This window comes from Pelodiscus sinensis, chromosome 4 (genome assembly GCF_052426305.1).
Source record: "Pelodiscus sinensis isolate ZL-2025 chromosome 4, ASM5242630v1, whole genome shotgun sequence".
In the NCBI taxonomy this organism is placed as follows: domain Eukaryota; kingdom Metazoa; phylum Chordata; order Testudines; family Trionychidae; genus Pelodiscus; species Pelodiscus sinensis.
In genome coordinates this window covers 30,480,278-30,496,948 of record NC_143055.1, presented here as the reverse complement: position 1 = coordinate 30,496,948, position 16,671 = coordinate 30,480,278, and the positions used below count along the sequence as shown (strand labels likewise).

Below are 16,671 nucleotides of genomic sequence, written 5' to 3'. Positions count from 1 at the left end.
AGAAAGATAAAGAAAATTGTTCATTTATATTAATACATGTGTTCCATTTTCCCCCCCACAGATCTTCCTCAGAACTGTGATCCTAACATTCCCCTAGTTGCTCAGGAATTAATGAAAAAGATGATTCGTCAGTTTGCAATTGAATACATTTCAAAAAGTAGCAAAATTCAAGAGAATAGAAATGGTTCATCATTTGAACCAAGTCTGATATGTAAAAATATCCAAATGAACCAAACGGAAAACTCTCTTCAGGAAGAACAGGATAGCCCTCTTGACCTCACTGTGAATAGAACTCAAGAACAGAAAACTCAGCAAGGTAAATCTTTTGTCTATTTCTTTACTATGCTAGTGCTTTGCAATTACTTTCGCGGAGATTTCCTGTTATCCAAATCTGAGCAATCCAAAATAATTTTTAAATGTTTGCCTATCCAAAGTAGCATTCAGCATATTAAAATAAATTCTATTGTAGGTTATTGAAATCCATGTACAAAAAATCTGTTGCTTGTTTTTTTCTGTGTTTTTTGAATATTAACAAATTTGTTCTCTAAACAGCAGCTGAAATCACATGAGAACGTTTTAAAAAATTATTTCAAAAAAACATTGTGTACTATATTTCCCTAAAAACTAAATATCCCCACTCCTAGGTCCATGCTATCAGTAACTGGTGGCAGTTTGGCAAACTTTGGAACGCTAGAGCTCTTAAACCATCTCACCAATGGCCATCATAAACCTGCTGAACTCTGATCTTCTGCTTGTTTCCCATCATTAACAGGAGGGAAACATATGAAACACCAATTTGGTTGTCAAGAAAGCAAGGAAATCAGTACGTTATGACTTTATTGTAGAAATGGGATTTGAGAACCTTGAAAGGGTAGAAGAGAAGATACTGGTAGATAAGGGGATGATATTCCAATCATAGAGTACAGCACAAAAGGGGCACAAAGTCGGAACAGGAAAAAATGAAGGGAAAAGTAAGGATAGAAATACAGTAGTTATATGCAAGGAAATTTAAATAGAAATTCTATATATGTAGGGATGACATTTTGCAGAACTTTGAAAATAAGGACAAGGACCTTGAATTTGTGTGTGTATTGTAGAGTTTTTGCTTAGGGATGCCAGTAAAAAAGATGAAGTGGATGAGAGTAACAGGAGACATTGTGATTATTGCATAGACCTAAAGAAGTGGGCAAGATTTAGGATCGGTAAGAAGTTCTTTTTGGATATTTGGCTCATCATGTTTGAGCTGTCCATAGAAGAATAAGGAAATATTAGACAGTAGAACATTGTAACATAGATATGTAATTAACTGCTGTATCAATCCCAGCACTTTGACTTTATTGATTTTTTTTTTAACTTACATAATTTACCACATCTTTCTTTCAATTTCAATTTCTGTCCTTCCAAGCTTTTTCTGTTGGTATTTTTATTTTGGGGGGAGGGGAATGCTGATATACTTTACAACTTAATAAATTAACCATGTCTCTCAGCATTGCAGTTCTAGTTTTGTTTTTAGAGACTTGTTATATTACCTTTTTAGAAACATTGGAGGAAGAGATCTGAAATACTCTTTTCTTTTTGTTTCTCACTGACTCTATGTACTGCTTTCCTTCTGGAATCCTACAGTAAGAGTTCCTGTTGTAGTCAGAAGCTTTCAGTTAAAACTCAGTATTTTGTTCAGAGATGGGGGGGGATGGAGAGAGATGGTGCCATTACCCACATGTGATGGCACTAGTCATATTAGTTCTCTTGGGTCATCAAGCCTGGGTATAGTCCAGCAGCAATTTTGAGGGAAAGTTGATGATTCTGCTATGGATTATGCAATTCTGAGGTTAATGGTGTAGTAGCCCTTGTCTCTCACAGGCATCTGTGTGGTTCCTTATTCCTTCATAGCAGCCTTAGAAAAACAGCACATGTGAATGGATTCATGTATGCACAATCTACATTCTTGTATTTAAAAAAAAATTTCAAAGTCAATCGCTCAGAAGTTAGGAAATGTCAGAATCAAGTTTGCATTTTAACATTAATTTGAGCCCCCTGTGTAAATGCAATAGGATACAGTTTTTAATTACAGATTCATCATAGACTATATCTGTCCCTCCCTACACTACTTATGCTTTACTCCTTACCCATTGTGTTCCATTTAAAATGCACTATTCGTTTCTCCTGGGCACCAGCAACCAGAAGCATTGAGAGCACAGGAGAGACAGGCTCCGTTCTCTCATTTCCTTTGCCAAACACTGGGGTGGCCCCTGCTAGATGGGCAGAGAACTTGCAGAACCCTTCTCACCACCTGTAACCCTGGTGCAAGTCCAGTACGGACAGACTCTTCACTGGCTATTTCTGCCAAACTTCCAAGTCTCAAGTGAGTATGTGTGAACTGCAGTTTGTTTTGGTGGTTTATAATTTGGCCAGAATTGGGATGTTTTTTCATTAGGGCAGAAAAAGGCACATTCCTTTGTGCCTTTGGAATTTAAAGAACAGCTATCCAAAGACTCAAAGTAATAGCAAAATATTTAAGTACATTAGAAACAACCAGTAGGGTCACTGGACAATTGAGATGCTAAAGGCATGAAGAATGAAAAGTCCATTGTGGAGAAACAAAATGGGTTTTTTTTTCCCCACAGTTGAGGATGAGAGGGAGATTCCTAAACCTAAGCCATTTTTTAGGTGATAAATTTAAGGAACCTTTCCAGATTTAGAGGAAGTTTTGGAATAAATTGAGACATTAAACTGTGTTAAGTCATCAGGATCATATCATATTCATCCGAAAGTTCTGGAGGAACTCACAAATGGGAAATTGCAAAACTACTAACTATAGTATTTAACCTTTCATTCATATCAGCTTCTGTACCAGATGACTAGAGGATAACCAATGTGACACTGTGTACAGATGTGGCCACCTCATCTCAAAAAAGATGTACTGGAATTGAAAAAGATTTAGAAAAGGGCAACAAAAATATTAATTAAATGGAACAGCTTCCATATGGAGAGAAATAGTAAGCCTGGGACTTTTCAGTGTGGAAAAGAGATGACTAAGAAGGGGATATGATCGAAGTCTATAAAATCATGACTTGGGATATGAGGAAAGTAAACAAAGAAGTGTTCCTCTTCATAACACAAGTACTAGGGATCACTCAATGCAATTAATAGGCAGCAGGTTTAAAACAAACAAGATGTATTTCTTCACACAATGCATAGTCAACCTGTGAAACTGTTTGCCAGTTGGCGATGTTGTAAAGGCCAAGACTAAGAACGGTTCAAAAAGTTGTTAGATAAAACTCAAGGATATTGATACGTCCATCAATGGCTATCAGTGAAGATGGATTGTGTCTCTAGTTTCTGTTTCTCAGAAGCTAGGAAACTTTCGGGTGACAGGTTGGATCACTTGATGAGTACCTGTTTGGTTCATTCCCTCTAAATCACCTGGCATTGGCCACTTTCAAAAGAAAGTATACTTGCCTAGATGGATCTTGGGTCTGACCTAGTATGGCTGTTTTTAGCACCATTCTTAGAATTATTTTTCCTAACTTAAACACCTTATTAGAGATACTAAAATGCAGGCATTTAACCGAGTAGTCGATGGAGTTTTTATTGACTACTTGATTAGTCCATAGGCAGCCTGGCTCAGTTCTGGCTCGCGCCAGTTGTGGGACCAAACCCCGCTGCAGCTCCGCAATTTAAAAGGCAGTAGGAGTTGGGCAGCCTGCCCTCTGGCTCTTACTGCGTTTTAAACTGTAGAGCATTGGCATTGACCATGGCACTAGAACCATTGAGACTGTACACTTTGAAGGTAGTGCCAGAGATGTCAAAGCAAGTCACTGAAAGACACAGCCCAGAACATTGGGGCAGGAGCTCTTGGATGATATCACTGTGCACTCAGAGAGAGAGAAAACGATCATGGAATAAATCCTCAAACTTGTTCTTGAAGACAAGTGAAAAGGAGTAGACTGTGGTCCAGCAGACTGTCATTCCATTCCTGATTTCCCACAATCGGGTGAGCAATTGTGGACAGTGTCATTGGCATTGAGATATCCATCAGTACCAACAAAAGCCCTAGCATCTATGGTGCCATACTCTTATTGGTGCCTATGGAGAAGACACCTGAATTCATATGGGATGCCTCCTGCACACTTTTGGGGTAACCGGGATCTGCCTTCCAAAGCCTAAAGGAGCTGCTCACTTACAATCCCGTTCGATTAGCCTGCTGGCAAAACTGTAGCTGTCTGAGTCTGAGGAGGAGCGGGACACAGAGATGCAAATCTGTCTGTGCCTGTTGTCATCCACCCAAAGACCTTTGGCTCCTCATTGCCCAACAAGGTGGTCACTGATACTAATGCAGGACAATTTCAAGCTGTTTCAAGATCACCTGGTACTTACGGCTCTATTATTAGCTCTTTGATGACCTGAAAGTAAAAAAAGGAGATGTGGAAGCATGGACACATCGCTAGTGATTTTGTCTGTACACATCAGTATAAGGACAAAATCAAAATGGCTAAGGGTAATTTACAGAGTAATTTACATCTTGTTAGCTTGGAGAGAAATCTGTCCTGTCCTTCAACTATACTTTTCTTCCATTTGAACTGTGTGCTGCTGATAGATCCAGATGTTTTCTTCTCTTTGGGAGAATCAGAGCCGCTATAATGGCCACCATCATCATCTTTGAAATCTGTTAGTTCAGGCAGATCAATAGCCTCCTGTTACCAGTTTCCCCTCTGACACTAGGGATGTGAATGGTTAGCCAGTTAACCAGTAAGCATCACCCTTAATGGATGGTGTTTACCGGTTCCAGTTAACTGGTGGAGGCTGGAACAACTTCCTGCCTGCCACAGGCACAGAGCTGCTCTAGCCCATGGGGCCTGCCAGGGGTAGGGGCGCTCCAGCCCAGTCGGAGCAGCTTCTCTCCATGGCAGGCCAGAATGTGCTGCAGGCAGAGGCACTCCAGCCTGCCCCCCTTTAATCAGTTAACCAGTTAAACATGATATTTAACCGGTTAGTCAATTTAAATGGGATTTTACATCCCTATCTGAGATGACTCATGGGATAGGTGGTACCCCTGCCTTGGGGATCTTAGCAACCTCTCCAGATGCAATATACTGGAAAACATGGGATCCTATATACTAGGTATACAGACCTCATGAGTTTTTCCAGGGAGTAATCTCTCTACCATTCCTTTTGAGGGAATCTTCAGAGCATCTTCATATCTTTGTTGAAGAGGAAAATGAGGAACCGGTTTCACCGATTACAGACAAGGTTGTTGTAGTCTTCTCCTCCTGATGAAATCATCTCAGCATCTCCATCCTTTCCAGACAACTACAGTTTTAAGAGTCACTACATAGGGTGGCAGAAGCAGTCCCAATCTCCCTAAAAGAGGTTTGGGATGATCATCACAAGCTCCTGGATATTTTGCAGACCACTGGATAACTTGATACACTCTTTAAGGTGATGTCCACCATCTTCTCTAAACAAACTATGCCTGTCCTCCTTTACCACTCCTTCCTGGATAATTGAAGAAAATGTGTCAGGTCACCCATCATCCTCGTTGCTTACCAAACCTTCTACAGCTGTCAGCGTATCCTCTAAACAGAATGTAATATTGTTCCAATCTCCTGATCTATGACGGGGAGGATCAAGCATCTCAACCCTTCAACATTTCATTGCACAGCTTGATTTTTGAATGAATGTAAATCCTAATGTGTTCCTGCTCAGATACTGTACAAATCATCCTTAATAAAAGCAGGGTTTAAAAGCCAGAGGCGGAGCGACCAGGGGAGCAAAGTGGACGGGTGGCTGCAGACAGGGGAGTTTAAGAGGGAGAGCAAGAGAGTCTGCTGCTGAACAGGCTGCCAGGTGAGTGTACTAGCTTTTGATGTGAGTGAGTTTGCTCCACTGTTAGAATTTTGATTTGGATTTCAGGTGATTTCTGTTATTGTGGCAGTTGGAATTGTGTGTCTGGGAGTGTTTGATCCTTTGTTCACTTGATTGCCTTTGATCACCCTCAGGATCAGCCTTCTCCTCTGTGGCTAATGAGGAGGTAGGCCCAGACCTAGGTGAGCAGGCTTTAAAAGCCAGAGGCAGTGTGACCAGGGGAGCGAAGTGGACAGGGTGCTGCAGACAGAGGAGTTTAAGAGGGAGGCCTACTATGGCTAAAAATACCCACAACAGTTCTGCCAGCACTGCTCCTGTCTCCTCAGCCTGTGCCTTTAGCAAGACAGACCATCTAACCAGGGATGCCTCTATCTAGATCCTGTTGTTTTGCAGGTACTGTTGCTTGCAATTCCCACTTATTGAAATCCAGTTGGGGGGATCATCCATTGTGAAAGGTGCCTGCTGGTGGAATCTCTCAGGAAGCAGATGGGAGACCTACAGGAGTAGGTGGCTAGGCTGAGGAGTATCCAAATTCACAAGCAATTCCTGGAGAGTATTCATGTAGAGACAGCTGAGTCTGAGAGAGCTGTCATGATACAAAAGACCACTGACACACCACAGGTGGAGGAGGAGATGGTTCAGGGGGGACACTGGTCACCCCTGCTTTCGGCTTACCCACCATAGTACTGGGAAACTGTTATGCTGTTCTAGATATGGGAGATAAAGAATCACCCCCTATAGTAGAAGAGAAGCCTTGTACCCCCACAGCTGGGAGGTTTGCTGCAACCACTACAAGGAAGAAACATAGAATAGTGGTGATCGGAGAATCTCTTCTGAGGGGGATGGAGGCACCCATCTGTCACCCTGATATGTCATATTGGGAGGTATGCTGCCTGCCAGGGGCCCGTATCCAAGACATTACTGTGGCATTGTAGAGGATTATCTGGCCCTCTGACTACTACCCCATGCTGTTCATCCATGTGAGCACTAATGATACTGCAAGGTGTAATCGTGAGCAGATGGAGAGTGACTACAGGGCTCTGGGAGCATGGGTGAAGGAGTTTGGAGTGCAGGTGGTATTCTCTTCAATCTTTCTTGTCAAAGGTAGGGGCCTAGGCAGAGACAGGGGCATCCTGGAGGTGAATACCTGGCTGTGAAGATGGTGTCACCAGGAGGGCTTTGGCTTCTGCTTCCTCAACTATGGGATGTTATTCCAAGAAGGACTGCTAAGCAGGGATTGGATTCACCTTTCGAGGAAAGGGAAGACCATATTTGGCTAACTTAGTGAGGAGGGCTTTAAACTAGGTTTGACAGGGGCGGGTGACGAAAGCCCACAGGTAAGTGAAAAACATGGAGACCAGGGAGTTGGGGTGGAAATGGGAGGGAACATGGGCTATATAGCAAGGAAAAGAGGAACTAGGAAGAACTGGGTGTCAAAATCAGATCAGTATCTTAGATGCCTATATACAAATGCAAGAAGTATGGGTAATGGGCAGGAATAACTTGAAGTCCTAATAAATAAACACAACTATGACATAGTTGGTATCACAGAGACTTGGTGGGATAATACAAACTATTAGACTATTGGTATAGAAGGGTACAGCTCTTCCCACTCAGGAACGATAGGTGGGGTAAACAGAGAAGGTGACGCCTTGTATATTAAAAATATACACACTTGGACTGAGGTGGAGATGGACGTAGGAGACAGACATGTTGAGAGTCTCTGGGTTAGATTAAAAGGGGTAAAAAACAAGGGTGATGTCATGCTCAGGGTCTACTACAGACCTCCTACCCAGGTATATGAAGTGGATAAAACTTTTTCTAAGCTACTAACAAAATCATCCAAAGTGCAGGATTTGGTGATGATGGGGGGACTTCAATGCAGTCCAAGAACTTATGGGATAGCCTGTGCCCCGCTGTGTTAGTTTCCTAACATGTCTGGGTAGTTGAAGACAACTTTTTATTTCAGACGGTTGAAAAAGCTAATGAGGGGAAGCTGTTCTAAATTTGATTTTAATGAATAGGGAGGAATTGATTCAGAATTTGAAAGTGGAAGACAGCTTGGGTGAAAGTGATCATGAAATCATAGAGCTCATGATTCTGAGGAATGGTAAAAGAGAGAACAGGAAAACAGAGAAAATGAATTTCAGGAAGGCAGATTTTGGTAAACTCAGAGAGCTGGTAGGTAAGGTCCCTTGGGAAGCAAGACTAAGAGGAAAAACAACTGAAGAGACTTGGCAGTTTTTCAAAGGAACATTATTAAGGGCATGATCTAAAAATCAAAAAGGAATCATATAAAAAGTAGAAATTAGGTCAAATTACAAAGGATGAATATAATCAAACAATACAGGTCTGCAGGGGCAAGGTTAGAAAGACAAAGGCACAAAACAACCACAAACTAGCTAGAGACATAAAGGGTAACACGAAGACATTCTATAAATATATTAGAAGCAAGAGGAAGACCATGGACAGGATAGGCCCATTCCTCAGTGAGGAGGGAGAAACAATAACAAGAAACTTGGAAATAGCAGAGGTGCTTAATGACTTCTTTGCTTCAGTCTTCACCAAGAAGTCTGATGAGGAATGAATGCCTGACATAGTGAATGCAAGTGAGAAAGGGGTAGTTTTAGAAGATAAAAAGGAAAAAAAAAACAAGTTAAAAATTACCTAGAAAAGTTAGATGTCTGCAAGTCACCAGAACCAGATGAAATGCATCCTAGAATACTCAAAGAGCTGATAGAGAAGGTATCTGAGCCTTTAGCTCTCATCTTTAAAAAATCATGGAAGACGGGAGAGATTCCAGAAGACCGGAAAAGGGCAAATATAGTGCCTGTCTATAAAAAGGAAATAACAACCCAAGAAACTACAGACCAGTCAGTTGAACTTCTATGCCAGGAAAGATAATGGAGCAAGTAATTAAGGAATTCATCTGCAAACATCTGGAAGAAAATAAGGTGATTGGTAACAGCCAGCATGGATTTGTAAAGAATAAATCAAACCAATCTGATAGCTTTCTTTGACAGGATAATAAGTCTTGTGGATAATGGAGAAACGGTGGACGTGGTATATCTAGACTTTAGTAAGGCATTTGATACAGTTTCCAATGATCTTATCAATAAGCTAGGCAAATACAATTTAGATGGGGCTACTATAACGTGGGTGCATAACTGGCTGGATGACTGTTCTCAGAGACAATGTAGCACTTTAAAGACTAACAAGATGGTTTATTAGATGATGAGCTTTCGTGGGCCAGACCCACTTCCTCAGATCAAATAGTGGAAGAAAGTAGTCACAACCATATATACCAAAGGATACAATTTAAAAAAAATGAACAAATATGAAAAGGACAAATCACATTGCAGAACAGAAGGGGGATGCGGGGGGGTGGGAAGGGGGAGGAAGGAAGGTAAGTGTCTGTGAATTGCTGATATTAAAGGTAGGGAGAGTGGGATGTTTGTGAGTTAATGGTATTACAGGTGATAATTGGGGAAACTGTCTTGGTAATGGGTGAGAAAGTTCAAAGACTTGTTAAGTCCTTGTTGGTAAGTGTCGAATTTTAACATGAATGACAGTTCAGAGGATTCCCTTTCAAGTGCAGATGTAAAAGGTCTTTGTAGCAGAATGCAGGTGGCTAAGTCATTTAGAGAGTGTCCTTTCTGGTTAAAGTGGCAAGAAACTGTTTTCTCTTTGTGATCTTGTCTGATATCTGTTTTGTGGGCATTAATCCTTTGGCGAAGTGTCTGAGATGTTTGTCCAATGTACATAGCAGACGGACACTTTCGGCACATGATAGCGTAGATTATATTTCTGGATGCGCAGGAATATGTGTTCTTGATCTTATAACTCACTTGGTTAGGTCCAATAATGGTATCAGCAGAATGAATATGTGGACAAAGCTGGCAACGGGGTTTGTTGCAAGGGAAGGTACCAGGGTTGGTATTAGTGTGGTATGTCCTGTGGTGGTTGGTAAGAATCATCTTGAGGTTAGGTGGTTGTCTATAGGAGACTATGGGTCTGTCTCCCAGAGCCTCTTTGAGTATGGTATCCTGTTCCAATATTGGCTGTAGTTTATTGATAATGTGTTGGACAGGTTTAAGTTGGGGGTTGTAGGTGATGACAAGTGGTGTTCTATTGTTGGTTTTCTTGGGTCTGTCTTGAAGTAGATGGTTTCTAGGTATTCGTCTGGCTCTTTCAATTTGCTTTTTTGTTTCTCTGGGTGGGTAGTTGAGATTTATAAATGCTTAACAAACATTAACTCACAAACATCCCACTCTCCCTACCTTTAATATCAGCAATTCACAGACACTTACCTTCCTTCCTCCCCCTTCCCACCCCCCCGCATCCCCCTTCTGTTCTGCAATGTGATTTGTCCTTTTCATATTTGTTCATTTTTTTTAAATTGTATCCTTTGGTATATATGGTTGTGACTACTTTCTTCCACTATTTGATCTGAGGAAGTGGGTCTGGCCCACGAAAGCTCATCATCTAATAAACCATCTTGTTAGTCTTTAAAGTGCTACATTGTCCTGCATTTTGCTTCAACTACCCCAGACTAACACGGCTACATTTCTATCACTGTTCTCAGAGAGTAATTATTAATGGTTCACAATCCTGCTGGAAGAGAAACAAGTGGGTTTCCACAGGGGTCTTTTTTGGGACCGGTTCTGTTCAGTATCTTCATCAACAATTTAGATATTGGCATAGAGAGTATGCTTATTAAGTTTGCAGATGATACCAAGATGGGAGGGATTGCAAGTGCTTTGGAGGATAGGGTCATAATTCAAAATAATCTGGACAAATTGGAGAAATAGTCTGAGGTAAATAGGATGAAGTTTAATAAGGACAAATGCAAAGTACTCCACTTAAGAAGGAACAATCAGTTTCACACACGCAGAATGGGAAGCGACTGTCTAGAAGGAGTACTGCAGAAAGGGATGGGATCTAGGGTTCATAGTGGACCACAAGCTAAATATGAGTCAGTGTGACACTGTGTGTGAGCAAGACACGAGAAGTCATTCTTCTGCTCTACTCTGCACTGATTAGGCCTCAATTGGAGTATTGTGTCCACTTCATTTCAAGAAAGATGTGGAGAAATTGGAGAAGGTCCAGAGAAGACCAGGAAGGATGATTAAAGGTCTAGAGAACATGAGCTATGAGGGAAGACTGAAAGAATTGGGCTTGTTTAGTTTGGAAAAGAGAAGATTGGGAGAAGACATGATAGCAGTTTTCAAGTACATAAGAGTGTTACAAGGTGGAAATTGTTCTCCTTCGCCTCTGAGAATAGGACAAGAAGCAATGGCTAAAACTGCAGAAAGGGAGATTTAGGTTGGAACTTAGGAAAAACTTCCTGTCAGGGTGGTTTAACACTGGAATAAATTGACTAAGGAGGTTGTGGAATCTCCATCTTTGAAGATATTTAAGAGCAGGTTAGATAGACATCTATCAGGGATGGTTTAGATCAGCATTTCTTAAACTGTGTTCTGTGGCACACTGGTGTGCCAGGGGAATATGGTGACCATACGTCCCTTTTTTGGGGGGGGACAGTCCCAGATTTAAAGACACCCAGCACTAGCACGGCACAGCAGCAACTCCCTACCTTCACCCAGCACGTAAGTCACTCCCTTTGCTTCAGTGTCCAGAGCTTCAAGCTCCCATGCAGCGCACGCCGCTGTCTGACAAGCCCCTCCTCCCACCGCATGGCCCTTCCCTCCTGCTGCGGGACTGCCTCCGTCGTGTGCCGCCAGCCTGGCCTCCTCCATCCACGGATGGCTGCTACTGCTGCCGGAGGGGGAGGGGCACTGGTTGGAGCTAGTGAGATACTCTTGGAAGCTGCCGGCAGAGACCGCATAGAGCTCAGCTGGAGTGCCGCACAGCGGGGTATGTTCAGGCTTTGCCGGTGTGTTCTGTGCACAGTCCTTTCTCTGCCCGCCCCTTCCCACTCCGCTGGGCAGTACACAGACCTGCTCGCTCCCCCGCATTTCTCCTAATGGGAGCCAAAGCTGGTGTGGGGACTGGAATGTGGCACTAACATTAGCACTGCTAGTGTCCCAGCTCCAGGCCTGGCCAGCGGTCTTGCCTTGGAAGCAACTGGGGCCAGGGCTGCGGGGATTTCTGGGGCCCAACCACAGACTCCAGCCCTGTAAACTGGAAGGCAAAAGGTGGGGGAGGGGATCAGGGAGAACTAGGGGGAAGCAGGGTAGGAGAGGAAGGGGCTTGTGCTGAGTGGGAGCAGGGTGGGAGAAGAAAGGGGAAGGCACCCATGGACAGGGTGGAGGAGAGACAAATGCTAGGGGGCCAAGTGGAGTCAATGCGGAAAAGGGCAGGAGGAAGGAGGGGAGGTGTCAATGGGGGTGGGAGGGTGGAAGGGACAGGGTGATGCTGGGAGAGGGGAGGGAAAGGGAATTGGGGGCAAGAGAAAGCAAGGGGAGGGAGAGGTGCTGGGAGAATGGTTGAAAAGAGGGGTGGGCATGAGGAAAGCAGGGATTGAGCAAGTCATGTGTGAGGGCACAGAGGGACGTAAGAGGAACTGTGGTAGAGGGTGGCAAGGGTATGGGCATCAGGAAGAAAGAGGGCAAGGGGACAGAGGCAGTGAAGGAAGGAGGAAACACCAGGAGGGTACAGGGGTAAGGGAAGGTGTAGGTGCCAGGGGATTCTGGGAGTGAAGCAGGGGAGAGACTAGCACCAAAGGAGAGAGGGTTCAGTGACGGCCAAACTCATCCCTTATGGGTAGGAGGATGGTGGGAAAAGTTCTTAGAGGAGGGTTACTTTTACTTCTGGTCATGTGTCCATATTGACCCCGAGAGTTAGGGGGCATAGTAAACAGAGGTCGGTGCTGTAGGTAATGTGTCCCTAATTTTGGTTCAGAAAATATGGTCATCATATGTGGAGAGAACAGAGCTCAAATGGCCATCCTTAAAGGGGGCAAGCTTCCTTTTTGTTGGGGGGGGGAGGGAATCCTTGGTGTTCCCCATAAAAAAAAAATTGTTTGGTGTTCCTCTGTCTTAAAAAATTTAAACACTGGTCTAGATGGTGCTTGGTCTTGCTATGAGGGCAAGGGACTGGACTCGATGACCTCTCAAGGTCCCTTCCAGTTCTAGTATTCTATGATTCTATGAAAGTAGAAAGGAATTCCTAGTGAAATTCTATTTAGCCATGTGGAAACATTCTGCATCTAGAAGGGTCAGTCAGTGGTTATTTTTTCTATTTTGGATCTTTCTCTCTCTCTCTGTCTCAGAAAAAAAATACTGACCTTTCCATCAGTTCTGTACAAGTCCCCCAGGCAGCAATCAGTGCACGTGTCATGATCCACAAGTTTCAAACCTGAATCTACAGGATTTATAAGGACAGCTATAAAGGAGCGCTCTAGTCCTCTATATAGCAGGCTGCTGATGGTCGCTTACTTGAGACTTATGAAGCCTAGCCCCAGTTCGAGGCTCTGCTCCTGAGATCTCATGGGTGGAGTCACAGAGCATCTGATTGACCTTCAGACTACTTAAGCCAGCAGCAGGAAAGGGAAGTTGTTCAAGCAACTGGACACTACCCTGTTTGGAAAATTGTGCTTCCTACTTCTCCTTGGCTTGATTTTCCTGGCATCCTGACCCAGCATGACTCTTGGCACCTGATTTGTGTTTCTGATCTCCAGTTTGTCTCCTGCCTCTTTCCACCTAGTATCCTGACCTTGCCTGACTTTGGAGACCAGAACCACAAGTCAGGAACCAATTTGTCTCCTGCTTCTGACCTCCAAGTGTCCTGAGACTACGGACTCTGCCTGCCAATGACACAGCCATAACAGCTTGCTCAGATTAGTTATCCTGAGAGGCTGAGATTGGTGTAAGAAGGATGGATCCACGGGCACCATTATAGCCCTTAAGAGCATTGGATTTTCCTAAATAGGCCTTCCACCACCAGGTGGATAATCTAGCACTTCAGGCTCAAGTTGCATAGCTGACCTTGGATAGCCAGCAGCTGCAATTCAGGCAGTTCAGCCCTGCGAATACTGTGCTTTGAACACTATATGCAGTGCTTTGCCCTAAAAAATAAAAGGGCGGAGGGGGGTCCATTGGACAATATCAGAACTACCAGCTGTTCCAGGGCTTTATGAACCAATGCCACCTTCTGTTTCTGCTGCATCCCCAAATCTATGTCTCTGACCAGACCAAGGTGGCCTTGGTAATCTGCCTGCTGACATCAGATGACCCTCCCTCTTCCTGGAAGGCCATAGCCTTGTGCCTTCTGACTGGGATGTTTTTCTCCATTCACTATCAGCCATCTTTGACCTGCACCTAGTGCAAACAGCTGAAGTCACCCACAGGGGACTCTGGCAGGGGCAAGACTCAATGGCCTCCTGTGCAGCATGCTTCTGGTGCATCACAATGGATACGGGGTGGAATGAAGCAACATAACTGTATCGGTTCTAATGAGGCTGGCAGGAATAAATTAAAAATGCACTGGCCCCTCTTAGACACCAAGAGGCCTTAGATGCCTTTGTGGACTTCCCCATCTGCATATGTAATCAGCTGTAAGAACAAAGAAAGAAGAAAGGAGATTGCTTGCAATGTCACTTACCATGAACTAGGATCCCAGTTTCTGTGTTGCCCAGGGAACCAGTGCATGATCATCTGGTTCATTGGTGACTCTTTCTTGAAGAAAAGAAATGGCACCATCATGCTTATGCTGTGGTGAACCTGGACTTCATTTGCAGGTGCATATCCAGCTTCATATCCTGTGGGACCTCTAATAGATTCCCCTCCAACAGATTGATTCAGGAACTGCAGAAAATTTCATGGATGCAGCTGCAGCTCAGTCCCTATAGATTCTCTTGCTAAGTAAAGCCAGACCTGACATGATCCAAATTGTTGGCAGTTCCCACCAGATCCAGTTGTGGATGAGAGGACTGTCCCCTTGGATGCCATTATTCAGGGACACAGAGAAATAATACAGTTTGGCCTGATCCATTCCCTCTCATTCCCCGCCCCGATCCTTGGCATCACCTGGCTGAACTTTTATGACCTCATTCACTGATGAGAACAGAAAGCCATCTTCTCAGCAGAATTCTGCTAACAGCACAGCCAAGACTAACAAACTGTGGGTAAATCTGCAAATTCATCAGCCATAGCCCTGTTCCTTTTCATAAAACAGGATGATAGCATCCATCTCTGCATTGACTACCAAGCCCTAAATCAGATAATTTGGTTCCATTACATTTTACTCCTGGTAGCCAAGTTGTTGGACTGAATGGGGGCTACCTGCATATTCACAAAATTTGATCTCCAGGGATCTTACAGTATCATCTGTATCAGAGGGGAGACTGCCTTTTGGATCCACTATGGCCACTTTTCAGAGAGGTGGCCATGTAAGTCTGTTTCAGTAAAAACAACGAGGAGTCCTGTGGTACTTCAACCACTAAGAAATTTTATTAGGGCATAAGCTTGTGTGGGCTGCAGATCACTTCAGATGCATGAAGTGGAATCTTCAGTTTGGCAGGGATTTATACATAGATGTGAACGTTACATCAGTGTTAATGAGGCTAATATGAGGCTTATTCAATCAGGGTGAATGTGACCCAATTCTAACAGTTGACAAGAAGATGAGAATAACTAAAGGGGAATCTTATTTTTTGTACTGAGCAAGCCATTCCCAGTCCCTAGTCAGACTAGGGATGTTAAATTTTAGAGTAATTAACTAATCTAATAATTGATAGGATTTCCATCGACTATTTGATTAGTCTGTAAGGACACCTGGCAGGGCTCTTGTACATTTCAAAAGCAGAATCGCAGCAGAAGTGGTGCTAGCGGAGACTGCTTCAGTCCCCGCTCATACCAGTTTCTGCTGTGCCTATACCTCCCCTGCAGAGACAGTGCTGGTGGGAACCAGCTTTTAAGCTGGCCACCCCTAGCACTGACTCCTGCTCTTTCCCTTCCCCTGTGTTTCCTCCATTGGATAGAGGCAGCAAGTGGGGGAAGCAACTAGTTGCATCACTAGTCAGCTATCCGATAAGCTTATGCTTGTCGACTAGTCGTTTACATCCCTAACTCATCCCTAGTGGTGTCAAATTTGCATATGAATAAGCTGAAAAACATTAGGCAACAGGTCATGCCTACTGTGTAGTACAAAAGAAATGGTTTTCAACAGAACACCTCCACACAGATCCTGCTGGAAACTAGATCATTGGTTCGTTGGCAACAAATCTGATCACATTCAAGCTCCAGCTCCTTTCATCCTTTGAATTTCACTCTGTGTTTTAAGGGTACACAAACTGCGTAGTTTATTTCGAAATAGCTTATTTTGAAATTTGGCGCCGTCTACACAGCACTTACTTCAAAATAAATTGCTATTCTGCTGAATTCCTTAATCCTTTTACAATGAGATTTATAGGAAGTCGGAGTGAGAAGCTTGTTATTTCAAATTAATTTTTGAAATAACGGGTTTCTTGTGTAAACAGTGCATAGCATAATTTTGGGATAAAGGACGTTATTTCAAAGTAACTCTGCTGTGTTGGCGTACCCAAAGAGAATACGTTCCCTCAAAGCACCCTATCAACATGCCTATCAGTACAAGTACAGGGTCAGAAGGAATACATTGTTCATGAAGTACTCAACCTCATGCTAACACTTTTGAAGCAAGGATACATACACCTGATATCTGAAGGGCTCTCTCATTTTACATTCACAGAAAGATCCTTTAGGGTTTTGCCCAGGCTTTTCATGTCCATTGCAGAAACAAAAAAGGACAGTAGTAGGTATCCTTCCAAAGACTATCTCATTAGATTTTTGACTGCATAGCCTTCTGCTACCATCACAATCAGCT

General features: G+C 43.4%; 1 protein-coding gene across 6 annotated transcripts in view; it reads left to right on the top strand.

The window, feature by feature from the left end:
- Positions 1–16,671, top strand: part of LCORL (ligand dependent nuclear receptor corepressor like) — a 168,236-nt gene that overhangs the window by 107,521 nt on the left and 44,044 nt on the right. For all 6 annotated transcript variants that reach the window (XM_075930677.2, XM_075930673.2, XM_089777836.1 and 3 more), the window contains exon 5: positions 62–316. In XM_075930677.2, the coding sequence (XP_075786792.2) occupies positions 62–316 (255 nt within the window). The remainder of the gene's footprint in view (positions 1–61; positions 317–16,671) is intronic.